The 21,675-nt window shown below is 30.6% G+C and overlaps 2 protein-coding genes across 2 annotated transcripts in view; one reads left to right on the forward strand and one right to left on the reverse strand.

Moving 5' to 3' along the window:
• LOC139519662 (DNA-directed DNA/RNA polymerase mu-like) overlaps positions 1–15,969 on the forward strand; it is a 32,631-nt gene extending 16,662 nt beyond the window's left edge. Inside the window, exons 6-9 of the mRNA XM_071311874.1 lie at positions 8,301–8,424; positions 9,166–9,298; positions 13,404–13,971; positions 14,533–15,969. Coding sequence (XP_071167975.1) covers positions 8,301–8,424; positions 9,166–9,298; positions 13,404–13,971; positions 14,533–14,619 — 912 coding nt within the window. The 3' untranslated portion in view covers positions 14,620–15,969. The remainder of the gene's footprint in view (positions 1–8,300; positions 8,425–9,165; positions 9,299–13,403; positions 13,972–14,532) is intronic.
• LOC139519661 (toll-like receptor 4) lies at positions 3,694–7,037 on the reverse strand. Its single transcript, XM_071311873.1, has 2 exons — positions 6,940–7,037; positions 3,694–6,086 (listed from the first exon to the last, which is right to left on the reverse strand). Exon 2 carries the CDS (start codon positions 6,065–6,067, stop codon positions 3,752–3,754), a length of 2,316 nt encoding a protein of 771 aa, XP_071167974.1. The 5' UTR covers positions 6,068–6,086; positions 6,940–7,037; the 3' UTR covers positions 3,694–3,751.
• Positions 15,970–21,675: the final 5,706 nt, after the last annotated feature.

The following is a 21,675-nucleotide window of genomic DNA, read 5'->3' on the forward strand; positions in this document are numbered from 1 at the left end:
TTTTTTAATCAAACAAAATCAAAATATTTATATTATTTTAGTATATATGTAACAATGATTATGTTATAGATGATCCCTATGGGAATTTTGAAACAATAACATTCTTTTGAATGAAAAAAGAACTTAATATCGAATACAACACTTGTGGAAAAATATATCATAACATAGGCTTATAATAGATTCTGATGATACAATAAGATCTACTATACTGAAAAACTAGAGTATAATAGAACCTGAGCATATTGAGAATACTAGAATGTGTTAATTAATTGTTGTAACAAAGTTTAATGCCAGAATGAGTTTTCTTGCCTTTTTGTGGAGCATTTCTGTTTTTCTTTGGGCAAAGTTGACCATTCCTGATTACCACATCGACTTTAAGGTTTCAAAATTTTTATTTTGTATTTTTGACTCTCCAAAACTTTATTCACTATTCTGTTTGTATATATTATTGTCAAACTGGACTTTATTTTAGCTGTTCAAATATTTATTATTTCCACCTGTCCATGTTGAGAGTAGGCATAATTTCAAATGTCCCATGTGCCCACACTGTAAGTGTAGATATTCCATTTCTTTTGGGGGAAAAATAAGCTATTGTATTCAATATTTTAACACAATTGTAGATTAGATTTGGTGGGAATCCTGAACTATAGCGTATTTGACTACTTTTCTGTGAAGCAGTTCAGTTTTTCTGTGGACGAAGTTAACCTTACCTGGTGACAACTTCAATTTTAAGGTTTTAAAGTGTTTTGTTTTTTTTAATTTTTGGTGCTCATTTGCTATAATGTTGGTATATTTCCTGTTAAAGAATAAGTTGACCTATATTTTGGCTGTTTTCTTTTTTGTCCTTCAAATTTGTGCTGGTAACATATTTTAACATAGTGTTTCAATGAAAGGTTGTTAGTTTGAAGTGAGTGCAGTTAGATGTTGTCTATGTCATGAAATTCAAACAAAATAATGACTTATAATATGAGTCACTAGTTTAAAAAGGTATAACTTTGACATGAAAACTTCTATCCTAAATAAATTTTATGAATAATTAGTTAAAAACAATTAAAAAAACCAAGATGGTAAGTATTACTTATTATTTCACTGAAGTGAGGACTTGAGTGATCTTCCCAAAGCCCTTTAGTGCCTTACTTCCTTGATTAAAAAAAACCTGAGGTAATCTTTTAATTTTTTTAAGAACAGTAAAAACAATCTGTTTTTATGACTGACTGTCTTCAATTTTATTTATTGAAGGAAATGTAAGGAAAATAATGTTTCATTCAGTCAGCAACCAATTAACACAACATATTCTGCAAGTCAAATCATTTTCTACAAATATAAACAGTGTTGTCAGTACAATTTGCTTAAGGACAAATACCTGTAGGGTAGAAAGTATGACAATTGATAAGTTTTCTGACTTGTAACAGTCAATACTCAATTGGGTTCAACTAAATCTCTTTTTAGATCTAACCTCTTCGCCTTTTTATCCTAATGAGTTGGATAACAAAAAAGGTTCATGAAAAAATGGACAATAAAATCAGTTCAGAAAAACATTTCATTATGTGACTACTGTTATTATAGACAACAAACACACAGATACCTGTGCAAAATTGCAGTAGGCTAATAGTTATCAAAGGTACCAGGATAAAGATGACTTCAATACATGTTTATATGTTACTTCACTGTTTAAGTGGAACATTTCCTGTATTGATGGGAATAATTGATAATGTGTATGAGGGAATGAAAGATTAACCTATCAATGTATTAAGCCTTTAAAGTTTTCTGAAATTCATCAATTAATAAGGGTATTTTTTTAAGAATTTTGACTAAATTTATGTCTTTTGACATCAGCCAGTTGAAGTTACTGAATCATTTCAAAGATATTATGAAAGAAATCAGCTGTAAAGACACTTTTGTTATTAATTGTGGGGGATATTGCAACCATCTTGCTGTTTGTCTTGTATGATTTCCAATAAATATATTCATCACATCTTTAATGAACTTTTGAACAGAATGAATTCATTTTTGAACAGAAGCTCGACAATGTGTGAATAGTCATAATTATTGAATCTTTTAGACACCTACTTTCTGTTTCCAAATACATGTACTTACTTAATAAAATTAACGGTACCAATTTTCTTGCACCAGATGCGCATTTCGACAATACATGTCTCTTCAGTGATGCTCTTGACCAAAATATTTGAAATCCAAAGCTTATATAAAAGATGAAGAGCTATAATCCAAAAGGTCCAAAAAGTATGGCCAAATCCGTGTTAAGCAATGTATGAATCTTATTGAAGATTAGAAATGTGTTGAACATTTACACAGTGATGTAAAAACGTAACATAAGAATAAAATATATTTGAACAATTTCAAGGAAATTTTCTTTAATTGACTTAAACAAAAAATGTACATCAATATTATATTTTAGTAATCCAAAGTCAAATCAATGTTAATACTAATCAAACAATATTTTTTAGATCCTACTACTGTGTTGAATTGAAATCCTTTCAGAATAAGAATATTCAAAGAATCCACGATTTTACATGGATCAAATCTATATACAAGCTTTATTAACAACATTACCTAAAAGATTAAGATGAGATGTCTTTGTTTGAAGAATTGTATAGATACAGTCAAACTTCAAACTCAAATCTTTATATCTATGAATGAATTTAGCACTTTATGTGAATTTCAATCCCAGACGTAATGCTTTCCCAGTTATACAAAGAAAACGCCAATTGAAATTAACTGTAAATCCCTCCAAAAATGATGTTAAGGCATGGAACAAAGATGACCTGTACCACCTCCTTCCTTTTCACTAGTTGTGTGGATAACTTTACTTTAAAAGTAGTCTTGTGGAAAAGGGGGGGGGGATCCTTATGACTCATAACATTATTCATTTGGTAAAAACAATCGTATAGTATAAATATACGTTACATGTATGTAACAATGCATTTATTGAGGCCTAAAAATTGATTTTAGTATGAAGCTTGATTTGTGTTCTTTTGTAAAATGAAACAAAATGATAAAGTAATAGACAGGAAAAGCAGCATTTCAGATCCTCTTTCAGTAGTGAAAAAAATTAAATTAGAGAAGTACCTAAACATGGAACATGGCTTTAAAGTCAAAATGAAAGTCATATTAAATCGCAAATTAAAAAAAAATAATGCATATGTTTTTTTATAAATAAATGGATAGTTTTCATTATAAAACTTATGTACATATTTTTTTTTTTAAGAAAATTCTTTAATTTGTCCACATTTAGAAGAAAGAAGTTTACTCTTTTTTTTAATTGCTTGCTTCCAGGAAACAATTCGCTGAAATGTTTTCCATATGCAAGTGACTCTTCTTGTAAAAATCCGATGATCGCAATACGCATGGATCTGTCATTGAAATATACTATTATATAATTGTACATGTTATACACGTGCTCAATGTTCACGCTTCTTTGTTGATTGTTTACTATAAGGTGACAATTAGTATACTACGGCAATTAATTAACTGCCATATTTGTTAATTCATAACAGAGAGAGAGAAAAATGAGGATTAAAAGATATTTTTGCGTAAAAAAATGATAAAATCGTGCTCAGAAGACTAAGTTTATGATATATACATGCATTGGTTTAAGAATTAGATAAGTAAATAATTATTTTTCACCAGTCACTCGTTTCATATGACATTAAAAGAAAAACAAGTACTGAAAAATTAAACTTCCAGATATATTTTAACTCATTTCTCATGTTGACAAATCTATTCTTTACAGTTATGCATGGATGGCATCTTTAATTTTGTCCCAGAAAATGACATTGCGGTGCTCATCATTGGGATATTCAATGTACGACTGTTTCTGTATTAATTCATATAAAACTAGTGGTAACTCTTCTGGAAGCAATTTCTCATAAAACACCAGAAATAACACATTTTTTCCATTCCTTGAATGAACACTTTCCATTCTTGCCATGTTGAATTCAAACATACAGTAATAAGACTCCAGAAAAGATCGGCTAATTATGCATATAGTTTTCCGGCTGTTTTGAATAGCACTGATGATATTTTGTGTTATCTCTTCCCCTGGTATGAAATCTCGCTGATGTATGCATAATTTCATATTTCTATTTTCTTCTAGATGTTTGATGCATTCTTCAATAACAAATTTACAATCATTTTCAGAGTAAGATATAAAAGCATCGTAAACATATTCATTCAAATTTTCTTCAATGTTCTTGTGAGATGTATACTTTAATTTTGCTGTGTAAAATAAGTAACGCAGTTTCCATCTGTGTCTATAAATAACTGCTGCTGATAATACTGCTATAAAAGCCAAAACAGAGAATGACACGCTTATTATCAAATACCAATGATTTGTACAATCTCTCTGTAGGTTAAGTAATACTTCTTCAAATGAATTCGGCTTCGAAAAACTTCCATTTTCAAATGTACATCTGAACTGTGTGTAATTGATAAAATGTTTCCGACTAAGTCTCATCCAGTTCAAAAAAGGCAATGTAAAACAGCTACATTGAAGAGGGTTATTACTGAGGTCAATTTTAGTATTTCCATTGTTCTTGAAAACTTTGTCTAGCTCCATTCTTGATTGGTCACTCAAATATTTTATTTTATTGTTTTTGAGATCTAAAATGTGTAAATTTACCAGAGAACTCATGTCAAAGTTACTATCTGTCAGAATATTAAATCTCAATTCAATAACTCTGAGGTACTTTTGTTCTATGAAGATTGTAGTGTGAAGTTTGTAAATAGAGTTGTTTGACAGTCTTATACACTCCAGTTTGCTGTCTTGTATCAAAAGGCTATTATTTGCCAAATAATTTCCAAGTCTGTTATCTTCTAAAATTAAGGATGTGACTTGTTTAATGTTCAGTTTTAAGGCCTCGAAAGAATTATCACTAATATTAAGAGTTCTAAGACTTGGTGGCACTTTTACAGGCATATCCAATTCATTAAAGTGTACATTTAAATTATTTGTAAAATGCAGTTCTTGAATAAGTGTCTTATTCAATTCAACACTTATATTATTCAGTATGCTTGAAAGAGAGACTGAGTAAAATGAATTGAAAAGATAATGCATTTTCAGTATTCTAATTGTTGTATTTGACAAACCAGAAATTAAAGCAAGCAGTTCATCTTCATCCAAATCTGGAGTATAAGAAAGCCATCCATTTAGTTGTAATACTTTCAGCTTCATTAATTTTGAAAATTCCTCATGTTTTTCACTGTATACTCTAGGGGAACAATGATTGAAGTAAACTTGTGTTAAATTAGGTGTGTACTTGAACGTGTCACTTTCTAGAATAAATGTTTGACAGTTACAAGCATTGAGTGAATAAAGGTGTTTAAGGTATGAGAACCCGTTCCCAAGAACTGCTTTATCACTGAAACCCGTGCTAACATCCAGTTCTAAAATTTCAAGCATTGTTAAATCAGAAATTGTTTTATCTGGAAAAATTATACTATTAAACATTTTGGGTGAAAAATTGTTGTTTTGATTAGAAAGCCTTGTGAGTGATTCTAAAGGTTTAAAACTTCCTGTTGGAAATCTGGATATGTTGTATTGAAGTTTATTGTCATTCAGATGAAGATTTTGCAGATTTTGAAGTCCTATAAATGTTTGTAAATTTATTCTACACAGTTCGTTGAACGATAGATCCAGATCAGTAAGACAGGCATTATATTGAAAGGTTTTATTTGGCATTTCTGTCAACTTGTTATTGTTCAATTTTAGATTCTTCAGGTTTCCAAGTCCATTGAATGTTTGGTCATTCATCGACGTAAGCCTGTTGAATGATAAGTCCAGTACCTTTAGATTAGTCATGTGTTCGAAAGTATTATTAGGTATTTGGATTATGATGTTATGTTGTAAATAAAGATAGACTGTGTCTGATGGTAAATCAGGAATATGTGTAAGATTTTTATGTGAACAGTCGATTTTAAGTTCTCCTTTCTTGTAGAACCTTTCACAAGTGAATTTCAATTGATAGTTCCACAGTGTAGCATTGTTGATATATAGAAAATTACTGCTGAACAGAATCAGTATCAGCTTGGTATATATGACTGCATTCATTGTGTTTGGTTTGGCCTATCTGTAATGATAATACTGTGTTATATATTTTTGCACTTTTTAGAAAAATCATATTCATAGATAAATCTGACATTTGTATGGCCCTGTCGACACATTAAGATTAACACTTAATACATCTTCTGTACGTCACAATTTGTTTCAGTTTTCTACCTTAAGTTTGCCTCAAATGGTAAATATTAACCACCAGAGACAGCTTTTTCAGAAAATAGCATGTTTTTTCTTATAAGCCTTGTTAAGAAACAATGACAATCTTAAATTTGTCCTCAGAAGTAAAAATCAGAAAAAAGAAAGCAGCCAAAATCAGATGGGGAAGGAGTCATTTAGTGTCCACTACATTAACGGTACAGGTCATATGTATTTGCTATTATTCAAAATGCATTCATTTGTAGTTAAAAAACACAGAGGTATTAAATGGCCAATTAAATTCATGGTAAAAACTACTGGTATATGTCTCTTTTTTGTCATAAATCTGTAAAAACAGACTTTTGGCAGACCTGGCATGTCATTAATGTTTCCCAAGCAATGAAGTATATTTGTATTCCTTAAAAAAAATGATATTGTCACTAAATTTCCTAAAAGAAAAAAAGAAACGGAAACAGGACTGTTTATAAGTTGTTAAGTTAAAGAGCTGAACCCTTACCCTAATTAGTAATAGTTCCAAAAATCGTTGAATTCTATGGTCTGGTATAGTAGGTGACAACAAAATCACAAATAATCTTAACAAAATTGCAGAAAGATATATAATAATTAAAGCTATTCGTTTTACGATTGCACTGTACTTTTCCATCATCTATTGTATAGAGGCATACAAGTTTTCTACATAAGCAATTGAAAAAAAATTAAAATTTCATTACCTGTTTGTCATGTGTTCACATAGACTTCAAGACATATAGATAAAAATGGAGACCTCAATACATTTTGTACTTTCATATAATATTATAAATATATGTATAATAAGTAATTTTTTAAGTGGAAAATATCCTGTATTACAGGATATCAATGTACTTTTAGGGAAAGAAAAGATTCTGTTCAGTCATGAAAATCTATAATTAAGAGTGAAATTGTTAAAAAAAAAATAATTTAAATCGTGTGCTTTCAAAAGTTTTACATGACATATATGTAATATGATTTACCATTATCATCAACACTTAGTAAGAATAATCATATTTGCTTTTACTATTTATAATGAAATTTAAACACAACGTTAAGATTGTAGGAAAAATTATACGTTTTTGCCATTTTTGTTGTTGTTCAGTTTATGAGTTATGGGAATTTAAAAACCTGTAGATTTTTCACATATCAAGCACTGACTCCACCATCTCTCCAGTGAGAAACAATTGTCAGTAGTTATTTTATGTCATATCTTATAGTTATGTTTTTTATCATTTATGTTTGAACAGCGGTATACTACTGTTTCCTTTAAGTCATTTGATTATAATGGCAGATTTTTTATGGTGACCTCTGTTTAATTTGTTCACCAGTTTTTATCCCTCGACTTGAATCATTTTTTTTGGCACTAATATTGTTGGTGACAGTATATTGACATCTACTAGATTTTTGGTTTGTTGTGTTGTTTGATTGCTGTCTCATTGACATTTATACCTCAGCTCATATTAGTCTTAAACATTACTTTGTTAAATGGCATCTTCTTTTAAAATAAAAAAAAATTAACATTCATAACTATAATAGTAAAATAAAATAATAGACGTTGAATAAAATGTTTTTTTCATTTTACAAGTTTTAATTGAAATTTGACACCTGACCTGTCAAAGAATGACAAAGATGCATATCTTAAAAAGATGATAATTATAAACCATTTTTTAGGCAAAGTCACAACTTAATTCAGTCAGATTTAATCAAAAAATATTATTTCCTTGTCTGACGTCCAATATCTTGAGTGTTACTTGAACTCATTGACAGAACCTATTTCTTATACATTTCAAGATGATGTCATCAGAATACCAATGTCACATAAATTGTCATTTTGATATAGAATAAAATATAAAAAGCTTTCTTATTTAAATTGAACAAAATAACACAGTAAAAGCTTTAGTATACTAGAACTTGAATGGAGATGCATGAATTATGAAATCTCCCGTTTCAGTATAATATTTTAATAAAATGACGGGGGGGGGGGGGGGGAAATTTGTGTACATGTGGAAGGTTTATGCTGTTATATCCCATACCAATGATAATAGGAATGATCTATTAACAGATGTTCACCGGTGTTTTTGGAGTTGGACCTTCCACAGCTAAGAAATGGATAGAAAGAGGTTGGACATCCATTAAAGATGCACAAGAGAGTACGGATATATCCAAAGATTGGAGAGTACAGTGGGGTAGGCATTTATAATCTAAATTTTTAAACAAAACATAAATCAATAAGAACTGGTAATAAATTTATAGTGATGTACATGTATTTGCTTAAAATTAAGGAAGGCAAATACCATTTAAAAACCTATTTTTAATATTTTTAATTTTGAAAATCAATACTTTTGACAGGAGAATGACATCTTTTGGGCTTAGATGGCAATGCACACTATGACCAAAAATAAAGTATTCTACACCAATATCAGTTAGAAATAATTATTTGGTGGTTAAAAAAAAATATTTGGTGGATTTCTACAAAAGACAACTTGATCCTCCATTAAAATTTCTAGTAAATATCCTTTAATCACAATAACAGTGTCTCATTGCTGCTCTTTTTGATTCGAGCGTCACTGATGAGTCTTTTGTAGATGAAATGCGCGTCTGGCATAAATATAAAATTTCAATCCTGGTATCTATCTTGTGTTTACTTCAACTTGATAATTGTTCAAAATTTATTTTTTTAGAACTAATACCTTTGCTATTGATAATATATCTCTTCAAGACTTTTGGTTTCAGTCAGAGGCTAAACTTTCATTATTATATGCACAAGTTGATGTCAATTAAAATTCCTAATATAATGTCTAATTTTTATCATAATTTTTCAAAGATGTGTAATCTCATATCCCCCTGGACGCTTTAAACAAAGTTTTCTTACCACTATATATGTCAGCATGATAGCAAATAATTGAAAGTGATGATAATTTTGAAAGGTCTAGCATTTCATGATGATTTGATGAACCCAGTGAAATCCAATGAAGCATATCGATTCACAGAAATTATCCAAACAGAGGCAGAGAAAATACTACCTGGAATAGTAGTACAACTGACAGGAGGCTTTAGAAGGTATTTTGTAGTAAATTACTCTGCATTGTGAAGTACTTTTAAATGTTAGGTTAAAAATTTGGAGATTTCAAGTTTAATAATAAAATAAAAAATCTGTCAAAAGTCCACTTATTAGCTCACCTGGCCCCAGGGCCAAGTAGGCTTTTTCATCACACAGCATCCAGCAAGGTTGTCTGTTATCGTCTATAATAATCTGCCTCTCTGATTCTACTGGGCCAAATTTAATCAAATTTTACCACAATCATTGTTTGGGTATTTAGTAAACTAGAGGCTCTAAAGAGCCTGTGTCGCTCACCTTGGTCTATGTGAATATTAAACAAAGGAAGCAGATGGATTCATGACAAAATTGTGTTTTGGTGATAGTGATGTGTTTGTACATCTTACTTTACTGAATATTCTTGCTGCTTACAATTATCTCTATTTATAATGAATTTGGCCTAGTAGTTTCAGTGGAAAATGTTAGTAAAAATTTACAAATTTTATGAAAATTGTTAAAAATTGACTATAAAGGACAATAACTCCTTAGGGGGTCAAGTTGACTTATTTGTAAATCTTACTTTGCTGAACATTATTGCTGTTGACAGTTTATCTCTATCTATAATAATATTCAAGATAATAACCAAAAACAGCAAAATTTCCTTAAAATTACCAATTCAGGTGCAGCAACCAAACAACAAGTTGTCTGATTCATCTGAAAATTTCAGGACAGATAGATCTTGACCTGATAAACAATTTTACCACAGTCAGATTTGCTCTTAATGCTTTGGTTTTTGAGTTATAAGCCAAAAACTGCATTTTACCCCATGTTCGATTTTTAGCCATGGTGGCCATCTTGGTTGGATGGCCAGGTCACCGGGCAATTTTTTTAAACAAGATACCCCAAAGATGATTGTGGCCAAGTTTGGATTAATTTGGCCCAGTAGTTTCAGAGGAGAAGATTTTTGTAAAGGATTACTAAGATTTACGAAAAAATGGTTAAAAATTGACTATAAAGGGCAATAACTCCTAAAGGGGTCTACTAACCATTTCGGTCATGTTGACTTATTTGTAAATCTTACTTTGCTGAACATTCTTGCTGTTTACAGTTTATCTCTATCTATAATAATATTCAAGATAATAACCGAAAAACAGCAGAATTTCCTTAAAATTTCCAATTCAGGGGCAGCAACCCAACAACCGGTTGTCCGATTCATCTGAAAATTTCAGGGCAGATAGATCTTGACCTCATAAACAATTTTACCCCATGTCGGATTTGCACTAAATGCTTTGGTTTTTGAGTTATAAGCCAAAAACTGCATTTTACCCCTATGTTCTATTTTTAGCCATGGCAGCCATCTTGGTTGGTTGGCTGGGTCACAGGACACATTTTTTAAAATCAAATCAAATCAAATATTTTTTATTGTCATATAAACTTTACAGTTTGTGACCAACATATATTAATACAATAAACACAATAAACATATATACATACATATTAAACATACAAAATATCAACAGCTTAAACTAGATACCCTAATGATGATTGTGGCCAAGTTAGGTTTAATTTGGCCCAGTAGTTTCAGAGGAGAAGATTTTTGTAAAAGTTAACGACGCCGGACGCAAAGTGATGGGAAAAGCTCGCTTGGCCTTTTGGGCCAGGTGAGCTAAAAATGTGTCATATGTCCCCACCTGCCAACCAGTATGACAGACATGATTAAAATAGTGACTCTTACTATAGAAAATAGAGAGAAACTGTGAAAATTTATCAGCAAAACAAGATCAACATTAAAAGAGTTTTAGTGATGAATTGTATTCTAGTCTATAATGTTTGAGAGTGTCCATTGTTAAAGATGCATATATAAATAAGGTTGTCTACACAAATTTCTAGAACCTGTGATTTTTCTAGAACTGAAAGCACATAATAAATCCTAAGAAAATATTATTTTTTTAAGTGTACCGGTATTTTAATCACATTATTATGCACTCTCCAAAAAATTGGATTGGGTTATATGGTAATCAATGATTACATATATATTTGTCCATGTACCTTGTTATGACAACCCCTAAATAAAATTCACTTTTCATGCTTTTTTATTCCCGCCGACCCTAAAAAATGCATTATCCCTGAAAAATAATCAAAATATTCTTATTTTTATGAAATGAAATGCATTTATCACTAAAAAAATTGATAACACTTTCTGTAGTGAAAAAATAAAACTTCTAATTTATGTTTCTAAAAATAGACGAATCAATTATAACTGACCTTGAAATGTCGTTTGCGCAAATAATTTTGCGAAACGAAACCTGTGTTTAGAACCAATTACACAATAGGTTCGTTTTCGTATTTGTCATCAGTCTGTAAGATGCATCATCTGATAGAAATAGACTTGTCCAAATGTGGACAGGTGGACGTTAAGTTAAAGTACTGACTAGTAAATAATCATTTGGAATTTTCTTGTTTCATAGATAATAAAAAAATATCATCCATTTGGATAAAAAATGGGAATGCATGACAACAGATTAACCAACTATTCTCGTTTTCTCCAGTGGACGAGTCTATTATGTTTTTAGCTCACCTGGCCCATAGGGCCAAGTGAGCTTTTCCCATCACTTGGCGTCTGGCATCCGGCATCGTCGTCCGGCCCTCCGTCGTCATTAACTTTTACAAAAATCTTCTCCTCTGAAACTAAAGTAAGATCTACAAATAAGTTAATATGACTAAAATGGTCAGTTGACCCCTTAAGGAGTTATTGCCCTTTATAGTCATTTTTGACCAATTTTTCGTAAATTTTTGTAATCTTTTACAAAAATCTTCTCCTCTAAAACTACTGGGCCAAATTAAACCAAACTTGGCAACAATCATCATTGGGGTATATTGTTAAAAAATTGTGTGGCGTGACCCCGCCAAACAACCAAGATGGCTGCCATGGCTAAAAATAGAACATAGGGGTAAAATGCAGTTTTTGGCTTATAACTCAAAAACCAAAGCATTTAGAGCAAATCTGACATGGGATAAAATTAATTATCAGGTCAAGATCTATCTGCCCTGAAATTTTCAGACAAATCGGACAACCTGTTGTTGGGTTGCTGCCCCCGAATTAGTAATTTTAAGGAAATTTTGCAGATTTTGGTTATTATCTTGAATATTATTATAGATAGAGATAAACTGTAAACAGCAATAATGTTCAGCAAAATAAGATCTACAAATAAGTCAACAAGACCAAAATTGTCAATTGACCCCTTAAGAAGTTATTGCTCTTTATAGTCAATTGTTAACAATTTTCATAAATTTTTGTTAATTTTTGTAAATTTTTAGGAAATACTTTTCACTGTAATTACTGGGCCAAGTTCATTATAGATAGAGATAATTGTAGCAACAAGAATATTCAGTAAAGAAAGATCTACAAACACATCACCATCACCAAAACTCAATTTTGTCATGAATTTATCTTTGTTTATTGTTAATATGCACATAGACCAAGGTGAGCGACACAGGCTCTTGAGAGCCTCTAGTTAACACTTGTGTTGAAACCTATTTTCGTACAACATTTATACATTTTTTTTCTTTATCAGTTTTCGTGCTGGAAGATCATAATTCACCAAGTTTTCTGGAATTGATTAAGAGCTATACGAATCTGTTTTTCATGTTTGTGAAATGACGATTTAATATTTTCTTTGTCCGTGCAACACCCCTGGCCTAAGTTGCATTAAAGCACAAAACAATCAATCAATCAATCTTATCTATATACACTATATAATATTGCTTTGGAGGTATTAAACTATGCATGAAAAGTTATGATAGGTATTTTTCTATGTTAACAAAAAAGTAGTTCTTTATCTATGAAATAACAAGTAAATCTGGGAAATGAATAATCATAATGATATTATTTATCAATAGGAATCATACCAATATACAGTGGATTCATAAAGATTTGTTGGATACAAATTTTTCGTGGATTTTTGGTTACCATATATCAAGAATTCAAATGTGCAACAAATTACAAATTTTCTATAAGAGTGTATGCAAATCAAATATCTGTCAAGATGCAAGTTTTCATCTATTCATGAAAATTGTTACATACAAAAATAAATGAGTCCACTATATATTTAAAATATCTTCTTTCAGAGGGAAACATCAAGGCCATGATATAGATATTTTGTTTACCCATCCAAATGGAGAAGAAACTGGATTTTTACCAAAACTGCTAACAAGACTTGAAAAATTAAACATGGTTTTATGTGGCTCTCACGAATCATCTTCATTTCATGAAAAAGTTTTGTCTGAAGATTTTAAATTAACTGCAAGAGGACAATTAGACCATTTTGAAAAATGGTTAGGAATTTGTAAGCTCCCTAAAGATTTAGTCTCTGGTGATGATGCTCAAATTCCTTTATCAAATGGACTAGAAAAATGTACAGAAATAAAAGAAAATGTAGACAGTTTAGATGATTATGAACCTAAAGCAAAAAAGCAAAGGAAGTGCCATGGAGATAATTCTCCTTTCACAATAGCTACGAGTGAAAGAGACTGGATAGCTCGTCGTGTAGACTTTATTATGTCTCCATACAGTCAATATTATTATGCTTTGGTTGGATGGACAGGCAGCAAACAGTTTAATCGGGACCTCAGATTGTATTCTCAAAAGGTGTTAAACAGAAAGTTAACAAGCCATGGATTCTATGACTTTACAACAGTAAGTCCTGATGTAATTTTATTGTTACAATAAACTAAGCATGTGTTCACAATATATAGCACCTTTGTTCATTCAATTACATTTTAATTTTAAAATGATAATAAAACGAATATTCAACTACTAAAGCCAAATGGCTCATATTTCCTGTGTGCTGAAGGTAAAAGCATTAGTATAACTTATATGTTTCACCAAAAAAATATTTATTTGAATATCTCTTGATAGACTTATAATTGATTTTACCAAGAAAATAAGTTTAATATGTACAAGATTAAAGAGATATCCAACAGATAATTGAAGTCTGTTTAAAACTAAAAGCAGGATTCTGGTGAGAAAATAGGGAAAAAAAATGCAGCATTATATATATATATATATATACATATAGAGTCTTGATAAAACAATAATTATAATTATAATTTACTGTTCAAATCAAAGATACATATTTTTAATAAATAGAATAAGCAATTTTTTAAATTTGTTTGAAATGTTAAAAAAAATGTATACTAGTAGTTCAATAAACTACTATCTAGTCAAAGAAGTAATAACATTATTTTTTTTTTTCAGGGCAAAACTTTACCAGCAAATAGTGAAACAGAAGTTTTTGAAAACTTGAATCTTCAGTATCAACATCCAAAAAACAGAAATTGTTAACAAGTCAACGACTGTTTGTACAGATCCATGATTGTGCCATAAAGACAATGAAATAAGATAATCACTAAAAAAAAAGTCTGAAATAAAATCCAGCATAGAATTACTCAAATTAATCACATATTTATGATAATTTGTTGAATTTTAAAATGCATTAGGCCAAAAAAAACCAAAACATGTGTTTCTGCTAACCTTACCTGCCCTATTTTTTAGTGCCTACACTTTCACTTTTTATGCCATTTTGGAACAAGTAGGACAGATTCCCTTTGTAGTACTTAGCTAAATAATGTTTGTAAAATAAAATGATATTGCCTACCTACCTACCTGACCATTTATTACAGCACATTTGTGGAAACATGTGTATTATTTTTTTGGCCTTACTTTTCTACAGTTGTTGTTGCATCATAATTAGTTGAGTGTGGCAGATTGATGGTCTTATCCTAAGTGTGGTCAGTAACTGACATCAGCTTATTCAGAGGGTCAGTAGAGTACTGTCTTGGATATGAAAGAATTAACCTTAGTTTGGAATTTCAACAATGTTCTTCCATTCAATAGTCAATGTTGTTGAAAAATTAAGCATCATTTGGTCAGGTTGTTTGACATATTCCCCCATTTCCATTTTCAATTTTATCATGTTTATCATGGCATATTCGTAGGCTTTCAGCATATATTTTCTTTTGTTTATTTACACATTTTATAATTTATATTTAAAAAATTTAAATTTTAAATTTTTTATTTATTGATCCCCACCATTTTTTTAAATTTTAATAATTGGTCCCTACCAATTTTTTATGATTGATTTTATAGTTGTAACAAATTTTTAAATGATTTTTGGCAAATTTAAATGAATATGCAACTTTGATATAAATATATTTTAATATTCAACATGCAGACTTTCAACATAATTTTAAATTTATCATATTTTAACACAATTAAGAAATTTTACCCTTATAACATTTTATGTATCAGGTTAATATTCTTTTTAAAAATCTATGTATAAATACAAATGATTATGCAGTTGCTACTTAATTCTTGCTCATTTGAGTAATTTGTAATATTGGTGGGGTTGTGATCCTGATGTCACCCACTAATATTTGGATATATTATATGTTTTTTATTCATGGCATTGGAATATATATATATATACTCTTTACCATTATAATTATGGTTCAATGAAATGAATGTAAGCTGTACTTATTTTCTGATAGATTTATTAGATATTGACTAGGCAAAAATTTGGACTTATGAAGATGAATCAGTTTAAAAATGCATTTTAGTATTTCAGCTGTTTATCATGTAAATGCATGGTATTAGTAATTGTCAGTTTTAGAAATAAAATATATTTATTTGGAATTTTATTATCTTGTTGCTGTATGAAATTATTGAAAGAATATCCTTGTTAAAAGGGGAATAAACAGTAATAATCCAGAAAATAAACAGTATTAATCCAGAAAATATACAGGAACAACACAAATCAAAAGTTAGCAAAAAAGATGTTTGTTGAAACAAATATAAAAAAGACATAGATTACAGACAAGACTTAACAACAAAACCTTTGTTAAATTTTAAATCAAGATAGAGTGAAAAAAAAACGTGTGATCTGTTGGTTGTCTTTGTGGATTAAATAGTTTAACTGATATATCACTAGCATGGCAACACTGGGATGTTGAGTTCAAACCAAAAACATGACAGATGTGTTTGACTTATTTCTGAATTGACAAGAATTGGCAGTTTTTCTGCAGAAGGTCAGTGACTCTCCTATGGCATCCCAGATTTCACCACCAATAAAAACTTGATTGCTGTGAAAAAGCTAAAAGTGCCATTAAACACCAATCAATCAGGTGGTATGGAAGACTGAGCTTATCTTATGAACAGTGAAAGGAGAACATGTTTGGATCGACTGGGTTGCCTCTATGTAGGGCTAAATACATTTGACCACTGAAACTATACTTAGCATGGCTGCTAGAAAGATCTAGATATCTTTAAAAAAAATCTAGAGAATCCAAAATATAACCGCATAGGTTGTTACTAATGACATCATTTTGATAGCCATGTTATGTAGCATATCATCAAATAACATATACAGTACCAATTGTTCTGCACCAGATGCACATTTCGACAATTAATTTCTCTTCAGTGTTACTCGAGGCCAAAATATTAAAAAATATGAAGAATTATAAACAAAAAAAAGAACCAAAAAGTAAAGCCAAAGCTGGGCAAGGAATTAAAACAGATAGTTATCTAGGAATCGCTGCTATAATATTAAATGCAGCCCTGTTTCAGTAGCAAAGTGGTATTTGTGGCGTAACTCCACATATAAAGATATTGATCTACGAATTTTGACAACTTTGCATTTGTCATTTGGACATTTGTTTTATTTCAAAAGTCAAAGGAGTAGGTCCAGTAAGACCCCTTTTTGGCCCCAAAATATAGCGGTTTTACAAAATTGTTAAGATGTAGACTTATAGTTATTTATTGGAAAGTAGAATGCTTCTGCTACATAAATATGGGCTGTTTTGACAAGAAAATGAACATAATATATCGGGTACAAGCATCATTAAGTTATTCTAAATTACTGAAATCTTCACAATTTTAGCATTTTAGTTAAGTTTTAGACGGTTTCCGTCTTAAACGAAAGTGGCCGCATTTGTGTTCATTCTTAGTATTGAAATGAAAGTTGTATTTGATGATAACACATAATATATATAAGGTTTAGGATAAACACGGATGCGGCAACTTTCATTTTTGACAAAAACTATCTGAAAAGTGAATTTTTTTTGCATATTTGATAGATTTTTCATATTTAAGCTTGAATCGGAGCGTTTTTAATGACTAAATCAGTTAAAATCTTTCACATAACTAAATGAATCAACTGAAATAGACACTTAAGTGTTTAAAAAGAGCCCAACATTTTTCGTCAGATGAACCTGCAATTTGAGTCCACAATCGGCCCTTACCGGACCTACTCCTTTTATGGAAATAACCATGTTTTTTATTGTCAAGCCTTCGACTTTAGTCGAAAAAGCGAGACTAAGCGATCCTACATTTCGTCGGCGTCGTCGGCGGCGGTGTCCACAAATATTCACTCTGTGGTTAAAGTTTTTGAAATTTTAATAACTTTCTTAAACTATACTGGATTTCTACCAAACGTGGACAGAAGCTTGTTTATGATCATAAGATAGTATCCAGAAGTAAATTTTGTAAAAATAAAATTCCATTTTTTATGTATTTTACATATAAATGGACTTAGTTTTTCTGCAGGGAAACATTACATTCACTCTGTGGTTAAAGTTTTTAAAATTTTAATAATTTTCTTTAACTATCCTGGGTTTGTACCAAATTTGAACAGAAGCTTGTTTATGATCATAAGATAGTATCCAGAAGAAAATTTTGTAAAAAAATAAATCCGTTTATTCTGTATTTTACTCTTAAATGGACTTAGATTTTCTATCAGGAAACAACAAATTCACTCTGGCTAAATTAATGACTTTCTTATACTATTTTTAATTTGTACTTAACTTAGACAGAAGCTTGTTTATGATCAAAAGTTAGTATCTAGAAGGAAATTTTGTTAATATTTTGTACCTGTGTATCTGTATTTTACTTATAAAAGGACTCAGTTTTTCTTCCAGTTAACATTTCATACAGTTTGCAGTTAAAGTTTTTAAAACATTTATTAGATTCATAAACTTTCCTGGATTTTTACCAAACTTGGACAGAAGCTTCTAACAATCAAAAAATAGTATCAAGAGGAATATTTTTATTGATTTTTTCCTCATTTTTGTTGAGCCTGTGATTTACTGCAAAAGTAGGCGAGACACTGGGTTCCACGGAACCCTTACGAATTTTGTATGGTTTTTTTTCTATGAATTTTTTGTAGCAATGTTATAATGCTGCAAAAATATTTCACAACATATATTAGGATTTGATCTTATTCCATAACTAATAGTTCTACCATCTAATAAACATGTTGTATTCTGTTGGGCAATGAGACAGGATCCTAGGATAGAAACAGAGACATATGTCTCTGATAAAAATATCCAATTTATCAATCTTTCAATCAATGTTTACAATTACCCATTCTGTGCTATTTGAAATTATTAAAAACGATTTCCATAATGAACAGAGTGATCCAAATTATTAAAGAGATACATGTTTTTCACGCTTTGAAGTAAAGGGGGAAAATCGATTCAAAATTTAATTCTTTTCTTGAAACCAAGGATTTGTATAGTAAGATCTTACTATATAAATCCTTGTTGAAACGGTACCTGTTTTATACTTGTACCATCGTTTTAAATAAACTGTTACTTATACAAACCTTTTCTGGCAGTGGGCCTAACAATTAACCAGTCGAGATCAAATTAGAAATATGTTCTAGGCTCATTGGTGTTCTGGAAAGACAACGCCCCATGGATAAGCTAAGTAATAGTATAGGTGGTAACATGACAGTTGTTATCCATTCGTTTGAAAGGTTTGTTTTTTTGATTTGGCCATTTGCTTATGGACTTTCCGTTTAGAATTTTCCTGTGACAAAACTTTGAATTTTTCGAAAAACTAAGGATTTTCTTATCCCAGGCATAGCTTACCTTAGCCGTATTTGGCACCACTTTTTGGAATTTTGGATCCTCAATGCTCTTGAAATTTGTACTTGTATGGCATTATAAATATTTTGATATGAGCGTCACTGATGAGTCTTATGTAGACGAAACGCGCGTCTGGCGTACTAAATTATAATCCTGGTACCTTTGATAACTATTTGTTGTTTTACTTTTCACTCCACTTCAGAGTAGCATTCGAATGACATGATGCTTTACTCAAGTTTCAACATTGGTCATAGATATGCACAAACACGTGATATGATTTCCAACCGCACAACGTGTTTTTGAAATATTCATAAACGCTCAAAATTAAAGGCAAACATGTAAGACGTTAAAAAAACTTAGAAAAAAAAGCCTCAACAAAAATGGCACAAAGGTCAACATTGCATAAAGGTGCTGCACTCTATCAAAAAAAAAATCACAAAAATACTGCACTCCGAGGAAAATTCAATCTGAAATAATCACATGGCAAAATCAAATGACAAAACACATCAAACGAATGGACAACAACTGTCATATTCCTGACTTGGTACAGGCATTTTCAAATGTAGAAAATGGTGGATTGAACCTGGTTTTATAGCGCTAAACCTCTCACTTTTACAACAGTCTCATCAAATTCCGTTTATTTACAACGATGTGTGAAAAAAGCAGACATAATAAATAAAATAGTCAAAATATAGGTACAGCAGTCATCACTGTGTTACAATCTTAAAACAAACAATTTTACAAAAAAGCACACAAGCATCTATCAAATTAAAAACACATTCATTGCTTCGCGTGTCTGACGTTAGAAAATTTATACGCCACATAGGAAGAAATTTTGTAGTTCAATGTTTACACAAAACAATTTTATAATTTCACATGGGAAATGTAGCATACAGGGTAAAAAATCAAAAGTATGTTAGAATTAATTTCAGAAATAGACCGAGATTTAAAATTGTCCAGAACTTGAGTTCTGTAGAATTTCTAAGAATCAAAAAATGGTTAATACCACTGCTCGATTAAAATAATTTTGTCGTTTGCCGCTCATCGTATTTTCTAATTTATAATAGAACATAACGACATTTAATAAAATAATAACATAATGACGGGATCTTTTAAAGTATAGAGTCACGTTACGAGAACCAAAGAAACACAAAAAGTCGCATATACAAAACACACCAGCAAAAATGAAAGATAATACAAACACATTGAGGGGATGTAAAAGTACCGAGCCACGTCAAATGGATATCACAGAAAACAATCCAAACAGTTAAAGTAATATTAATAATAGAACAAAGACAAATGAAAGAACAATATAACAGTTTTTAAGATGATAAAAAACGTCACTACGCAAATCTATAGATGAAGATCATTATGTATTATTTGTGAAGTTGATACGGAATATTTACCAACAAGGTCTTGGTACCTTCCGATGAACTTTTTTAGGAAAAGGATGAGACGTTCTTTGACATACCCCTGGTTCATCAACTTTCTGCTCAGACACTGGTGACGTTTTACAAAGTCTGAGTAGGAGCTGCATGCTCTTGAATATCGAATAAGTTGGGAAATGTATATCCCATATGCAGGTGAAGTTGGTATATTGATACTAAGGTGGGGAAAATTTATAATTTGAAAATTAAAATCGTCTCGTTTGTCATAGATTCTGGCCACTGAGATGACTGTGTATGTCAAATTCGAGATATAAGTCTAAAAATGAGGCGAAGGAAGCCGTGTCGGTTGTTTCTTTAATTTCTAGTTCTGAGGGACATATACTGGAACCCAATCAGAAAAGTTCGGATTGTTTATGGAAAGAACATCATCAATATATCTGAAAGTGAAATTAAATAATCTGGCTTCTTTGATCTTCTTGTTGTTTGACAAGTGTCTGAAGGAACTCCGATTATATGAAAATAAGAAGAGGTCGGCAAGGAGAGGCGCACAGTTCGTTCCCATAGGAATGTCGACAATTTGTTGAAAAAGTCTACCTCCAAATTCAACAAATATGTTGTCGATAAGAAACTCCAGCAAACTGATCACTTGTTCTTCTGTGTAGCATGTTTTACCCTTTTGTTTTAAATAATATTAAAATGATAATTTAGATAATTTTAGTACAAACGCATTGGCTTTACTGGGCAAATGTTCTAATCATCGGGGACTTTTAGTTTTAACATATTTATTTGCTTAAATATGCAAAAGGGATCAGACGAAAGTAAATCGAACTTGTACAGTCTTCTCCCATGAAAATTTTATAACATTGTATTATTTAACAAGCACGCATGAACACAATACATTGTTGGATATGAAAAAAGATGATGAGACTAATAGTCCTCCACTAATGGTAGTAAATTACATACCATATGATTGTGGTGCACATACCCCATATGCATACTTCTGGTATACTCAAGATAAAAAAATAATGGAAAGTCAACCTTCCATAAAACCTGAGACAACTCAGTATAACACATAACACATGTGTTAT

Source organism: Mytilus edulis, chromosome 4, assembly GCF_963676685.1.
Source record: "Mytilus edulis chromosome 4, xbMytEdul2.2, whole genome shotgun sequence".
Lineage (NCBI taxonomy): Eukaryota > Metazoa > Mollusca > Bivalvia > Mytilida > Mytilidae > Mytilus > Mytilus edulis.